This window comes from Lagopus leucura, unplaced genomic scaffold, assembly GCF_019238085.1.
Source record: "Lagopus leucura isolate 7727_CA_CO unplaced genomic scaffold, USGS_WTPT01 Super-Scaffold_797, whole genome shotgun sequence".
Classification (NCBI taxonomy): domain Eukaryota; kingdom Metazoa; phylum Chordata; class Aves; order Galliformes; family Phasianidae; genus Lagopus; species Lagopus leucura.
In genome coordinates, this window is record NW_024962259.1 from 2,128,428 (window position 1) to 2,144,455 (window position 16,028).

The 16,028-nt window shown below is 36.9% G+C and overlaps 1 protein-coding gene across 11 annotated transcripts in view; it reads left to right on the plus strand.

Moving 5' to 3' along the window:
- Positions 1–16,028, plus strand: part of BPTF (bromodomain PHD finger transcription factor) — a 46,638-nt gene that overhangs the window by 1,795 nt on the left and 28,815 nt on the right. For 8 of the 11 annotated variants that reach the window (XM_042865328.1, XM_042865326.1, XM_042865327.1 and 5 more), the window contains exons 2-5: positions 8,257–9,079; positions 12,982–13,205; positions 14,362–14,562; positions 15,023–15,211. In XM_042865328.1, coding sequence (XP_042721262.1) covers positions 8,257–9,079; positions 12,982–13,205; positions 14,362–14,562; positions 15,023–15,211 — 1,437 coding nt within the window. Of the gene's footprint in view, positions 1–8,256; positions 9,080–12,981; positions 13,206–14,361; positions 14,563–15,022; positions 15,212–16,028 lie in introns of those variants that run through there. The other 3 variants (XM_042865337.1, XM_042865336.1, XM_042865330.1) reach the window with 3 other exon arrangements.

Below are 16,028 nucleotides of genomic sequence, written 5' to 3' on the forward strand. Positions count from 1 at the left end.
AATTCATTTGAATTCATTCCATAACAGAGTTCAAGCTTAGAAAAAAAATTTTTTTAAGTCTCTGAACCAGGAGAGTAGTTAAACTTAGGTGTAACCTAGGAGTGTTTCTGAACTGGGCTGCAGGATGATAAACAGTGGCCAATTTGGAAGGGGGCAGGAACAGATTGGGGTTTTTTTTATGTTGGACTTTTTTTTGTTCGTTTTAAATGTAGTTTTGAGTAGTTAGCTGGGTTTTTTTGTTTTGTTTTTTTTTAAACATGAAGTGTCATTATGTGTGTCATTTAGTTTTATTTTAGGGAGTCAGTGGTACAGCCCATTATATGACTTTATTACAGTCCTTTAAAAAAGTGTGTGGACACTAACCTATTAAAAATCTATATCCACAAACTTAAGAATGTAAATGAATTCAAATAAATACATAGATTACTATATTAGTTAAACTTAAGGGGCATTTTTTAAGGTGTTAATACTGGTTTATTTGTTGCAGTTGTCCTGCAATGAAATGGATTTTTTTTTTTTTTTATATGTTACCAAAATTTGAAGTACTTTCCTCACTTTTAGTTCTTAATTTTCTGTTCAGTTTGGTGACTCATTAACTTGTTTGGGGAGTGTTTTTGTCAGGGAAGGAATCTCTGATGATGTTAATTGTCTAGGTCAGGAAGGTGTTTTTGATGTGAACATCCAGGTTTAACATGAGTTCTAGGAAGTATGGGTGTATTGTTTTTGAAATATAGTGAAGAATTTTGGCAAATGACAAGATGCCTCAGTGTGTTTTACTGTGTGCAAGCAGAGACCTGTGCAAGCAGGTTGTAGGTGGTATTTAAGTGTATCAGAAAACTCTTCCCTGATTTTGTGTGTGTATTTTTCACCTGGTCAAGGTAATTTATTTCTAAAAAGTTTGTGTAAGCATTTTCATCTTTATTTACTGTATTACTGTAGATGTATTACTTACATCTTTATTTATTCAGCTTTTTTACGCTGTGTGGTTGATGGTTATAATGTTGATGTTGGTTAGGCTTTTACTGGTGGCTCTTATTAGTTCAGTGTTGGCCTGATTCCTCTCCCCCCTCCTTTGCAAAGAGGAAGGTACAAACTTTTCATTTCATCAGCTCACTCTGTGTCTTGTTTCTCTTGGATGAATACCTGCATTGTGAATGTGCTACGCAGTGGTGGCACTAATTGAAATCTTCATCTTATCGGAATCCAGGAAGAGACCCTAAATGTTAGAACAGTTTTAATGGTCAAGGAAAAGATCCTTCAAAACCCAAAGAGTAGGGCAGGCACACAGCGACATGCCTTCAGGCTCCAGTGCTCTTTGACCCAGGTGCATGCTGAGTCTTTAGCTCTTCAGAGTGTTTTACCTTCCATCTATTTATCTTCAAGTAATACAAACTGTAACATACAGTGACAAAGTTCCTGTGGTTATAACAGTGCAACTTGGTGGAGTATCTCCTTTGTTTTAGTCAGCATCACAGAATCATGCAGTCCCACCAGTTCTCTTAGATGAGGTGATGTACAATTGTTCTCTGCTTATCTCCTCTGGATCACAGGCAGCCTGAATTACTGACAACCAGGATGCAGTATTCAGGGCTGAGGAGTTCATTTTGTAGAGCAGAGTATTGAAAAATCGTAGTAACAACCAAACTGTCCTACTAACCAAGATTTGCATTTAAATGGCATTCCACTTAAATGGGTGGCAGACTTTCCACATTTTTTTCTTTTTTATATTCTTAACAGTTACTGTAAAAGAACACAGTACAATGTCTCTAGCCAAGTAAGGCGTGATTTTTGTGCTTCACTGTGGTATTATGGTATGTCTCAAACTTGAACAATGATTACTATATTATTATAAAAGTATTTGGAGAATCACAATATTTGGAATAGTAAAAATGCCTTCAATATCACGCTTATTAATGGAATACTTAAAGTTTATGTGGTTGGATGTGTGTGACTGCTGTCTCTTGTTGGACTGGCCTTTGGTGGGGGGATTTTATGTTCATGTTTTTCTGTAATTCCTTTATCCCCAGAGGGCAGCTGTACTTTATGGACAGGTGTCCCATATATCTTCTCACTAAACATTTTACCGTTACCTGTTTGCTGTAACAAACCTTTAGGCTCATCACAATTGGGTTGTTTTCCACACATAGTGGAATTTTAAAGAAAATCAAGATGCTTAGAAATCCTTTTTTCTTTTTTCTTTTTTTTTTTCTTTTTCCTGGAGACTTTGTTTGCTTTTTGCTTTTTTTTTTTTTTCATTATCTAAAGCTTGGCATCTAGATTTTGGCTAAGAAAATCATCAGCCTGTCTAACAAGCTAATGCACAATGCTGAAGATGCAAGTCAAAAGATCTGTCATTTAAGATACATTAATTTCTTTAGACGGATATTGATGGGCTGTGAGCATTACAGTGATTGACTGTCGCTTTTGTTAATTAGTTATTTCACCAGAGAGCTTTGATCTTCAGGGTGAAAGAATTTAACTGGAAACCAGTTGCTCCGTTTTCTGTCGGTAGTAATTTTACACTTTAACAGACTTTCTTGCTCACAAAGAGTTAAGTGGAGGCACGGAGATACAATTGTAAGATATGCAGCCTCTTGTTTATGTGTGAGAGGATTTGTCAGCCTCCCAAACATCTCACCTGCTCTCTACATCTGGCATGCTCTTATTTTACAATTTAGGGATTTACACTTTGATTTGCTAACTGGAGAACTGTCGCTTGTTCAGCCAGCAAGTCATGAAAGATACAGAAGGCAAGTTCAAGTCTTAGCAGGGAAATAGCATGGGTCAAATTAGTGGCTGATACTGCTGTAGAGACATGCAGATCTGCACTTTGTCTTCAGCCATTTCTCTAAGCAATTCTGTGCAGCAAATACTATTCTCAGGGAGCGTACATTTTAAAAGATAGGAATCATTTGATGTACTGCAGATGAATATGGAGTTCAGTCATTTTTATAGGTCTGCAGTAAAATTTCTTGGTCAACCTTTGTGCTGCATAGAAGTGGCGTCAGGTGAGTAGCTGGGGGCTTTAGTCAATTAGAGGGGGAGCTGCTAGAGCTTACTAACTTGTGAAATTAGTTATAGCTTATCTTGAATGTGTCCCAGCTAAGAAATGGTCAGAATGTAGAACTGGTGTGGTAGTGCTGCTTTTTTTGTTTAATTTGCCTGGGTTGAGGCACAAAAGAAGTGTGACTGAGTACTTCTCAGAATGACAATGTGAGATCCCATTGGCTGCTTGTTTTGCACTGGTTCTTCAAGTGATAAAGTGATGCTCTAGAGTATAGAGATTGTTTGTTCTTGGCTCCTACTGACATTGCAGTGCTGATCCCAATGTTGAAAAATGCTCACAAAGCATTGGTGGTGCTTGGTATGTCTCATTTTTTATGTTGCCTTAGATTTGAGTTTACCCTGTTGATTTCCTTTTTCCAACCAAATGACTTTCAGTTAGGTGTGACTGCTGCAAAGCAATGTATTGGAGCTGTGCTTATGATAGAATTACAAATGCATCTTGTTCTGAAAGAGATCATTTGAGTGCTGAATCTTAGACACATTCTGCTTGTCATGTCAAAAGGAAATGGAAACATTTCACCCATCCTAAGAAAATAATTTTGATTTTTCTGTTACTGCTTTTCTTCAACAATTCTTATTTTATGTTAAACTAATTCACTTTCACTGTACAGTTTTTTCCACTCTGGTGTAAGCTGAGCAAATACTTTCCCAAGAGGTTGACTTTTAATTAAGGAACCGGTTTGGATCTTGCTGTGACAAACATGTAGCTGTATCCAGTTTGCATGCTGCTGGGAGAAAGGGAGCAAAAGTGAAAACCCACTCAAAATGTTTTCTTAGTACTTTTATCAAATGTTGTAAGTTTTCTCAATGATATCCAGCAAGAACTTTTGTTTCTGTGCATTCCATTTGAAATCTGAATGATGCAGAGTAGTATATGGGTGGGAGATGTCTGATTTTGTGTTCTTAAAATTGAACAGAAATGAGGCTGCAGGTTTAGAAAAATGGTCAGAAGTCAAACTTTCTAGGATGAAGTAAAGCACAGCAGAGGGTGTCTTCTCTAAAGACTGCTCATGCTTCCAGGACATCATGTAATTGCCAATTGGTCTTTATGTTGGGAAGTTTCTGTAGTGACTCATGCTCTGAGACACAAGTCTAACTCAGTTCTATTTTACTGAAGATGGACTTTTTATATAGGAGTAGCATGGTTTGACTTAAACTGTGGAATTTGAAGCCAAAATTCAATCTTCTTTCTTAGGATAAGTTGAAAACCCTTTCACTTGCTGGCATAAATTCTGTGCTGTGTGCCTGTGAGGTTTTTTGTTCCATTTTTTTCCTCCTTCTGTGACAGATTTCTGGAATATGTGGAACTGCAGTCTCTGTTCTTTCCCCTGTACTCTACTGAGTTTATTCTCCCCATCTTAGCCACCAACAGAAGCTCTGTGCAGGAGCCTTGTTGCCCAGGTGCTGAGAAGTTCTGAGGAAGGGAAAGTTTTAAGAGGCATCAGAGCAGTTGTGATCTTTTTAACCAAGAAATACTGGAGCCAGTGTTTATTTATAAGGTCATAACAGTGTAGCTACTGCTCTCCCTGTTTAAACAAGACAGTGATTCTGGCAGAATATTTCCCATATAGGACCTTCATCCCCAAGTCCGTTACTTGAAAAACCATTGGGCTGAAAGCTGTGTTTCCTAGCACTGTGCATCTGGAATGAAGGAGAGGTGACATAAGAGAGATGAGGCAAAACTAGATTTTTTTGACTGATTTTTGTTAGCCTACATGTGTATGGCAATCAGCATACAACTGAGGTGCAAAAAATGCCACATTTAGTCACAATATAACCTTGTTTTGGACCTTGTTGCAAACCATTCAAATACTGTTTTAAAGCTGGCTACATAGAGAAGATTCATTAAAGATGGAAAAGTTTTTTTGTTTTTTTTAAGTTCCATATTCTCCAGTGTTAAAGTATAGCAGGTCTGAGGGCTGCAGGCTTTCATTCTGTAAATGGAGACAAACTCCTGTTTGTTTCTAAATGTCAAGAAGTCAACATTTAAAGCATTGAAGTTGAATAGACTGAATAGACTTCACCAGTTCAGCAACTTCAGTTTGTTTCAAATATCATGAGTGTATTGTCCTTGAATATTTGTAATATAAATTATTTTAATAGATTATGGTAAGTGTAGACTATAATTATCAATATCTATAATTAAATGTGCCATGCAAGTAAAATTGTTTACTCTTTAATCTTAATTACAGGCAGCTCCTCAACTAGAGAATTCCAAATAGGGAGAGGCATCTACTGCAGACTGCTTCATCACTTTTGGAGACGACTAGAGAAGGAATGTGATTTAAAAGAAGTATATGTTAGATGAATGTGTAATGCTGGGACACTCAAGGTGCTCTGGATGCTGTAAATAGTCCAGTTGTGGCAGCAGGAGTCTATTGGCAGATCGGTTTATCCTTCACAATAAAGCTGTGGGATTTGAATGGAGCAGAAGCAGACGTATTCTGCCTTTGTTCTGTCTCCAACTTGAGTGTGGTAGGGTGTGTGATTTTACAGTACGGAGTGGGAATGTTGAGTGATATGGTGCAGCAACTCTGCTGTATGCCATGGGGCATGATGCCAAATTCACAAATGAGGTACTCGTTTTCTAATGCAGTCTTTTTTCTTATTGTTTAACCTATTAGATACTATAATGACTTCTGAAATGTCTGTGCTGTGTGCCAAAGCAAACATGATAGTGTGTAGGATGTTTCATACAGGAGATGGAGATTGGTGTGAATAATACAGTCAGCTGACTACACTGTGCTTGCACAAAAGTACAATACCCTTTATGGTATTTAGTGATGTACTTTGAGTCCTGATAACATTTGTCCATAGCTCTACCTGAACCACCATGCTTCCTTTTCAAAAGGAAGTGTTAGAAAACATTTTAAGAATGTTTTCATAAAACATTAGGAATGCCTTACTTTAAGGTTCCTTTTTTGCTGCTTCTTTTGTCTGGTGTAATGTAAATACATCAGGTTTTTACTCCTGGAGAAAGAAACACCAAAAGGACTGGTTAATCTGCTTTTTCAGTGGAGAATGAAAATGTGTAAGAAGGAATTGTAATTTTGTTCTTGGAGTAGAAGATCTCGAAGAATGAGAGGACAAGCAGTAGCTTCTTTCACAACGTTCATTTGCTGTAGTTTATCTTTGCCTGAAACTGTTGTCCTTGGTGGGCTTTTGTGTCTTTTGTTGTTGATTCTGATTCATTTAGGCAAATCAAGGCCATCGTTCTTTCTGCTTGCTTTCGTCAAGGGCTGACTCATTTATACCTTTACTGTGTGAGAGACCAAGGATTTTTTCTGCTAGAGCTGCGGACACTTAAAGAATCCTAGTGTAAAGCTCTGCCAGCTTTTTGTGGCATGTGGGCTTTAAGGTGATCATCAATGATTCTGGAATGTCTGTGATGCCTTACGTGACCTCTTACTAGGCCTGCTCTTACACCATCCTGCAATACTGAAGGAAGTTCCAGGACCTTCATGTAATGTCATCTGTGAATGTGTGTTGTGTTTTGGAGGCTTTTAATTAAGGCAGCTTTGTTTTGTACATATACAGCCAAGACGACTTAAGCTTAACCTGGACATCTCTTGCTATAGGGATGCTTGCCTTCTGCCTGCTTGTGAAACTCTTATGTTTTTTTACATTTGCTATGGTCAAACACTTTCCATCAATACAGCAGCAAACCGAAAGGCAGTCACACAAGCGTGCTTTCATTTTCTGCACAACTCAAACTACTAAACCTGGAAATGTATTTTTTTAGGCAGGTGATGTTGACCCATTGCTTCTGTAATAGAAACATCTGGCCTCTCGTTTTCTGAAACATTGTTTTGCAGGGTCTAGCTTGTAGCTAAGATTTTGTTCCCACCTTTAAAGACAGAAAGGGAATGCTGTGTTGGTGTTGTCTGCCTATACTTGCTCAATTATTGATTTTCTTCCGGAATCATTTCACAAATTCTTCTGTACGTCTTTTTTATTTATAAAATATCTACACGCTGTTTCTTAAAGGCAGCTTTTCTGTGTTTTTTTTTTTTTTTTTCCCAGTCCATTGGATTTTTCATAATAGTATTTTCAAATTCACTGAGATCTGTATTTCAGTATTTATGTGCTATAGTTTATCTTATCATTCTCTGCCACCCTACCTCGTTAGACTCATTTCCTATCATTACGGAGGAAGTGTGGGAGGAAGTCAAGTGGTTGAACAAATGCCAGGGAGCACTATTACTAAAACTTATTGACAAATTAGAATTGTAGTTGTTTACCTAGATCACAGTATGTTTACCAGAGGGCCTAAAACCATTTTTAATCTCCATTCTTGATTTTTAAACCAAGATGATTATTTAATAGTTAGTTTGAGATTGTCCAAACTTCATTAAGTATAAAAAAAAAAAAAGGTGGTTCATCCTAATACTTCAGTTGATAGCTGTGAAAAAAGTTGTGTGTATTTGGATACTTCATTATTTTGATTGAATATTTCATATTTCTTTTAACACCATATCCAGATACCTTCCTCTTGTGTTTTTCCTTCTCTTGGGCATTTAAGATAGTGGAAGTAAAGACAGGAAAACGTGGCATCTCATCTAGTACAGCATATTCATACATGTCTCATTTGGCTTATTTCTGGCTTGTTGGCTCTCAGTAGGAAAGTTCTAGTAGGACAGGAGTAGATAAAGGGATTTCGGTTCTCTTTTGTGTTTTAATTCAGTTGAAATTGATGTCCTGAGACATCTGCTTGAAATAATGTTTCCTCTATGCTACAATAGGAAAACAGTTTGCAGTGTTTTTATACAAAGTACCTGAAGCTTGATTCTTCTAGAATGTTCCTAGGAGGAATGATTAGCCAGTATTTCTGAATAAAAATGAGAATTTCCAATTTAATATTTTGTCTGAGGAAAATATTTGTCTTTTTAACTAACTTGAATTATTGAAATTCTAAATGTCATTTTAAAGATTAATAGACATATCTTGTGTGGGAAATACAACAGAATACAATAATATTCTGATTAAAAATAAGATATACATATCTGAAATTCTGCTTTATATTTGTAGTTAAATAAGATTATTAGGTGAATATCACTTAAGTAGCTGTGAAGACATGAATCCTTAACTTGCAATGGTTTGGAAAGATATTTTAGCACAGTCACTGATGACAGATACTTTAACACGTTGATCTGGAAATGGCAAACTTCTTACTGTTGTTTTTATTTCCAGGTAGGAGACGACAAAGAGTGCATCGTCCTCGTTCTCCAATATTGGAAGAAAAGGATATCCCACCTTTGGAGTTTCCTAAATCCTCAGAGGACTTAATGGTGCCTAGTGAGCACATCATGAATGTGATTGCCATCTATGAGGTACTAAGGAACTTTGGCACTGTTTTACGCCTTTCTCCTTTTCGTTTTGAGGACTTCTGTGCTGCTCTGGTAAGTCAAGAGCAGTGCACACTTATGGCAGAGATGCACATAGTGCTTTTAAAAGCAGTTTTACGTGAAGAAGACACTTCAAATACTACCTTTGGACCTGCTGACCTCAAAGATAGCGTTAATTCCACTTTGTATTTCATAGATGGAATGACGTGGCCTGAGGTTCTGCGAGTATATTGTGAGAGTGACAAGGAATACCATCATGTTCTTCCTTATCAAGAGACAGAGGACTATCCTTATGGACCAGTAGAGAATAAAATCAAGGTTCTGCAGTTCTTAGTGGATCAGTTTCTTACAACAAACATTGCACGTGAAGAGTTAATGTCAGAAGGTGTTATTCAATATGACGATCATTGTAGGGTTTGTCACAAACTTGGGGATTTGCTTTGCTGTGAAACTTGTTCGGCTGTGTACCATTTAGAGTGTGTGAAACCACCACTCGAGGAGGTACCAGAAGATGAGTGGCAGTGTGAAGTCTGCGTGGCACATAAGGTGCCTGGAGTAACTGACTGCGTCGCTGAAATCCAAAAAAATAAACCATACATCCGACATGAGCCTATTGGGTATGACAGGCACAGGCGAAAATATTGGTTCCTGAACAGAAGAATCATTATGTAAGTAAAGGAAACATTTAGTGCATTCTAAAGAATAATATTGAATTGAATGTGAATTTGCAACGTTATCCTGTAAGGCGCTGTTGCCATCTCATAATTATTCTTTAGTTACATAGGACTTTACTGACTTTTTAACTTGATTACTCTAAAGAGAATATAATTATCCCATAATTTTTCTCCAAAACAAATGTTCTCAAATTATATTTAAGAAGGGGAGGAAGGCGGGGGCTAAGGCTTAATTTTAACGTACCTGAAATGCATAAATGTGAGGAAAAGAAAGCAAACGTCATAGTATCCCTTAGTTTAAATAGATAAAACAATTTTGAAGCCTGAGTTGATCCAAAAAGACTACGTGAGGATTTTCTTGTAGTTCATCTGTTGCTTGCTTTCAAATTGATGTTTTTATACTTCCAAAGACAGCAATGAGAAACCCTATAGCCAAACTGTAGTGTTTCAGAAAATGGTTTCTTTAAATAGTGCTGTCCCACTTGTACCTTCACAGTTCTGCAAAAATCTTCAGGGTTCCCCTGCAGTGAAATATCTTGTAGTCTTTCATTCTGATGATGTCAACTTCTGCTGTGATTTCAGAGTGAGGTAATTAACCCATGAAAAATCAGCAGATTGTTCCTTTTAATTTTTTTCTTTCTGTTTTCTGTTTCAGTACAGCAAATAGTACAAAATTGACATACGTTTTGTCCCTGACTAAAACTGGTAGTTTGCCCATGTGTTGTCTCTCCAGTTTTCAGGCATCTTTCCTTTTGAGAAAGGGCTGGAGGTAAAGGAGTGTAGAAATTGTTGTGAAGAATTCACATTCCAAGCAGTTTTCCCAACGAATGTTAATTTTTGCTTGCTTTGATACAAAGTTTATACAGTATTAACATAACCTTTCTTGAGTAGAAATTTTAGGAGGCATCAGTACTAAATGGGATACAGAACTTGAATATGCATTGAGAATGTGAACGTGTTGTGGATTTGCATAGCTACAGAAACAAGTATCACAGATTTACTGCAGTTAGTTTCCTTCATGTGTGGGTAGCTCTTCCAGTTTTGGGCTAAACCATACCACTGATGCAAATGCACTTGAGTTGTCTTTCTGAGAAGCCATTAGGGTTTGTTTGCATTTTGCTGGTTTCTGGGAAAACTTTTATAGAACTTTAACTAAACTAGTGTATGTAGCTGTGCTGCTTCTGAACTGAGGTTTGTTTTTGTGTCTCATTCCTGGATGGTTTCAGTGAGTCAGTGTGGGTCTGGAAGCAGTAATGTAACTGATTGATCTGTGAGGAAGTGCTCCTTCTCCTTTTGTTCCATGTAGCTGAACAGCTGCCTTCATTACATGGACATTTATTTAGACCCTTTTCTTGTCTTGATTAAACACTACTCAGTTGTGTCCTGTTGGTTGAATTTTCTAAACCCAAAACAATCCGTTTGGGTTTTTGTTTGTTTGTTTGTTTGCTCGTTTGTTTGTTTTGAAGTGAAAATCTAGTAAAAACTAAGTATTTCAAGTGTAAAACCTTAGTGAGGTTTTGCAAGTATAATGAAAGTATTTTTCTCTTCCAAAGGGCAAGGAAGAAAGGGTCTTTTCTGGTAATCACAAAAAAGTAAAGTAAAATAGGAGGAAGATGACAGATGAAGGACAATCTCTCTTCTCTGCCCATACTTTTTGTAATTTCTTTTCAAACTTGCAAGGAAAACCTTGCCTTAGAGATGGGTTTGTCTTAATGCTCTACTGCACTGCAAAATGATTTTGTTCTGCTCACCATTACAGATTTGAGAACAAACAGAAGTAGTAATAAGTCAGATTTTTATTAATGGAAGTTTTGTATCTTAATTGGTGTTTATATAACAAGAAAACATCATTAATTCATTGGATATCAAAAAGGATAGGAACTATAAACAATACAGCAAAAGGAAAATTGCTATTGGAATTTCCATTTTCCTGATTTTCAATTAGTAATAAAATGTTTCAAAACATCAATGAAAAATTTGTGACGTTTACCACGGTCAGAGTAAATGCAGTTCATCCATTACTTCCTAACTTTCTTTTATATTCCCATGCAGGTTACCTAAGTTGAGGTTTTCTATCCTTCCTGTTGCAGTTAGATGCCTTCTGCTATTGTAACTGTACCTGTGCCTGCTTCCAAAACAAATTGGTTCAGAAGTATGTGGCTTGGATTAAAAACTTCTCAAATCCTGCTGATGGGATCAGAGTGACAAACAGACATTGAGACATCCTGGCAGCCCTGCAGCTGTGGTGCCCTTCAGCATGATGTAGGATGTACAAAACTGACTACTACACTATTCATGACACTGAAGTGTAATTTAAGTTATTTGTAACGTGCCCTGTAAAGCTACTTCATAATGAAACAGAAGCATTAACTGTATAACAGAACTGTACTTCAGTTCACATAGATGTTAATCCTGTGCTGTCAGTTCTAACGTCCTGTAGATTTAATAACTACGCTGCATAGCAAAAGCAACCATTTTGCATGTGGAAGCATGCTTTATGCTTTGGAAAACTGAAAGAGGATTTGAAGGGTAACTGCCAAATGTTAAAACTTGAGATCCACAAAATGATATCATTGTAGCAATTTTAAAAAAGCATTTTTCAGCAGTGTTTAGCAGTGCTGTGTGATCCAATACATCAAAGGATGCAAACAGTTCTAAAAACAATTTGTGTAAATACTGGTATGAAATCTTGCCTGGGAGTTAGAGAACTGAAATCCATAATTCTTGCCTTTATTTTTTTTTTTCCCCCCCAGAGGATTTTGTTAGGCTGTGCTACTTCCTGCCCTTCTCCCCTTTCTGGTAGTTCTAAGTGTTACCAGTCTGTCACATCGCTGTTTTCCCCGCCTGCTGAAGAGTCAGTCCTGGCACAGTGTCCGTCCTTCCATCTTCTTTTTATTCATAGCCTGTCTCTCGGGTTTCTCCAGATCATAGTGATGTTCCTTTAACCAATTCAAGAAGGCATTTGAAGAAAGCTTGACTCTTTTATTAGTTATTTTAAATCAACTAATTTTACCTAAACAGATTGCATTGAATGTTTTCTGTGTTACTGCTCGGACTGTTAGTGAGTCAGTATGGGCACCTGGGGGCTTCCACTAGCTCACACCTGAGCCTTGAAAAGAGATCTGACCAAAGACAAGTTTCATCTTTGTACAGAACAGCCAGCTTGTGCCCTTGGATGTTCTATCTGTGCACTGTCAAGAGACAGCTCTAATTCTTGAACTTGTTACTGAAGTGATGGTAGCCTTTAGTTCAAGAGAACTTCTGTGCTCAAAGTCCAAATGAGGAAGGGAAATAAAATACTCATGCATGACCTCATGGATCATTTCTAGAATGTTAATTTGAGCATTTCTTTAATGAATATGTAGAAAAACGAACGGTGGGTCTTTTCTGTGGAATGCTTTCTCTTTGTGGTCTGGTGCCTCTGGGTTTTATTGGCTTGCAGTGCAACATATTTTTACCGGTACTAAAGCTTGCTCTTGAAATAGGTAGTGAAACTGAAGATAACAGCTAATACTGTTTCAGTCTAATGGAACTTTGTAACACTAGAGTAGGAAGAAGGGACTTTTAAGAGCACCTGTGAAAGCTGTACAGATGTTAATATAAAACATTTTATGAATGTAAAACTACCCTTCAGATTTCCTGAATTTGGAGTCAGAAGCACAGCTTGTTATGGATTCTGGAGACGCACATTCTTTCATTGCACATTCTTTGGGACTTAGTAGATTGCTAGTTACAATGATATTAAATATAATGAGAATGAAACAAGTGATTAATATTGGTTTATTTGCATTCAGGTGTTGACATTTAATATTTCTCTACAAAAAAAAAAGGGTGATAATCATTTTTGTCATCTCTCCAGATATTTTAATATTATTATTTTTAAAACACTCTTGTAGAGAGGAAGATTCAGAAAGTGAGAAAGATAAGAAAGTCTGGTACTATAGTACAAAGATTCAGCTGGCAGAGTTAATTGAATGCCTAGACAAAGATTACTGGGAAGCTGACCTATGCAAAACTCTGGAAGAAATGCGTGAAGAAGTTCATCGGCACATGGATGTAACAGAAGACCTTACTAACAAAGCCAGGGGCACCAACAAGTCTTTCCTTTCTGCAGCAAATGGTAAGCATATTCTGTCTAGTGGGAATAAGTACTGCACTTTGAATCAAATTCTAGCTTATATTTATTTTATTGTAAAATGTTCATTGAGCCAAACTGATAATAGCAGTTCTTTTCAGTGTGTTATTAAATTCTTGTATTCAAAAAACCAGTCCATTTCTGAATTTACAGGGAGAAAAAGATTTTTACATCAACTCGTCAGAACTTTTTTGGTGTTCACTGTCATTTTTTTTTTTTAACAGTTTAACTGCTGTTTATATCTGATAGCTGGTTTGCATCAAACTGGATGTGCTTCACTCTGATTTAGCGTGGATTTTGATTGAACATTCATTTTACAGTGAAAGTGACTGACCTAAAGGAAGTGCTGTGTAGCAAAATGTTAGCATTTTCTTAGCTGGATTTGTTTGGGAAGTGTTCAACTAAATGAATGAATATATGGCAGGAAATTATTTTACATCCTACTCCATGAATGTGTCATTAATGCTTGAAGCTAGGTCATACTTGCATTAATGTTGTTCCTGCTAGCCACAGTTGGACTGTGAGTAGAAAGCTTTGGAGAACCATCGTGCAGTGATGGCTGTGTAGTGATGACTTAGGCCTCTGTATCGTGTGTTCCAGGATCTCCTGAATGATTCAAATTTCTGATTTGCTTAGGGTGTGCCAGATTGTGATCCCTTCATGTGTTGGAGCTGGGCTGTCAATTATTTGTTAATTTACTGTTACTCTCTCTTGCTCATTCAATCTCTATCTTCATAAACATTTATCAACTCAATGGGAGTTGCAGAAATCTTCAAGCTCAAATATTTTCTTCAGTATTATATAAAGTATGAAGGAATGCTGTCTCCCTTGCAGTTCCCTGCTAGAAGTTAATGTGCCTTGAAACAATGAATGCCTCTGTAAACCTGTGGAAGCTCTGGGGGAGGCCATGAAAGTTGGATATTCTGCTTTAAAAATGGATTTGTCATCATTATATAAATGCATAATTTGCTATCATTATTAGACCTTCAGAATTGTTTCTTCTAAGAAAAAAAAGTGATAAAGTTGGATGTTACTTTTTGTCCATAAATGAAAGGAAACAGTGTCTATGCCATGCTCTTTTCTGCTTATAATCTCTGCAGGTGCTGCTTAGTGTGTATTGATGACGTGCGTTTTATTGTAGATGAAATTTTGGATGCTATCAGAGCAAGAAGAGGAGAGGTAGAGGAAGACAGAAACACACCAGCAGACGAGGCAGAAAAAGCCAAAAGCGATGCTGAGAATGACCAGGCAGATGGTGAGAAAGGCAAGAAAGAATCTGGAGATCAAGATAAAGCTGAGGACACATCCACTGAGCAAACTATGGAGAAAGTGAAAAATGAAGGTAAAGGAACATGACTGTGCTTTAACAACTACAGTTATGTAAAGAGATGGTTTCGTTTATGTCCTTACGTTTCCCAAGCTAGTTTGTTGTCTGATTCTTTATTTTTAAGCAATATTTGTTGATTTATTTGTGGTTGTATGTTATAATTATTTCTTTCGTTAAGTAATTTCACGGTACTTTAGCTTGAGGTACAAGTGGCGTTGAAGGAATGTGATCAACATCTGTAGTAAGCAGTATTTCAGCGTTGTTTTAACATTGTTTTCCTCATCTGAATTAAGTAGTTTCAGACAAGACTTTCCAATAGCAGGAGACAGAAGGGGGGAGGGCGGGAATAAGAAATCTCAGCAACGTGAAATAGTTGGGCAAAATTAATAAAGCTGCTTTCTATGAGTGACCCCAAATGACAACCTAAGACATACTGGAGAATATCCCTAAAGTTTTGTTGTGCATTTTACTATAGAGGCAACAGTCATTGGGGATAAAAGTAACTGTCTGACATCGAGCACTGACGACAACAACACAAATCCTTCTGCAGGAGAGAATAGTTGCTCTGAAGGGAAGAACGCAATGGGGTGTCAGTCAGAAACCCCTGATAGCAACAACGTGGCAGAGAAGAAGGTGGCATCAGAGCTCCATCAGGAACTCTCAGGTACAGAAGGCACTGTTACTGATGCCTCTGTAATTTGGGTAATCTGTTCAGTTTTTCTATCTGGTTTGTCCACTAAAACCATTCACAGCGTATGTCACTCATGCTGTTTGCTTGCAGTGCCATCCTTTACTGCTACGTTGTCATTAACATTTCAAAGTTAATTTTCTTGCAATCAGTGCTGGAAATTTGTGGTCCTCCATGACATTAGCATTTGTTTCCATGCTTTCCAAAGATGACTACAGCTAAGCTTTTTACGTTCTATTTTCTTTATATTTTGTTTTTGCACAGTGATCCGTAATGGTTGTTAGTATCCTATCAAAGTTAATTTCAAATTCTAATTTGCGAATGGCTTTTATTATTTTAACCTCTCATTTACTATATCAATTACTAATAAAATAATTTCATTCACATGAGTAAACTGTTGCACTGAGATTTCAGGATAAAAATTGTCATGATTGACAGGAATTTTAAACAGATTTAAGACTTACGTGCACAAAAGCTTTTGTATTTTAGATGTGTCAATGTATGTCAATGGTTGTAAATAATAACATTGTGTTTAAAAAAGAGCTTTAGATTTAGTAACAAACACAATTTGATCCACTGTGATGTGAGTTACTGGAGTATTCTTTTAGAGTGATATTCTCTCAAGCTTACTGTGTAACTGGAAGTTACTCTAAGCAACTTTAATGTATTTTCAGTTGCTATAAATAAAGAAATACTCAACTGTGTAATGCAGACAGTTTGTTTGAAATAGTGTAGTAGTAAACATTTTCTCTCCAGCTGAAATAATTGCAATCTGTACCCAAGTGAATAACTC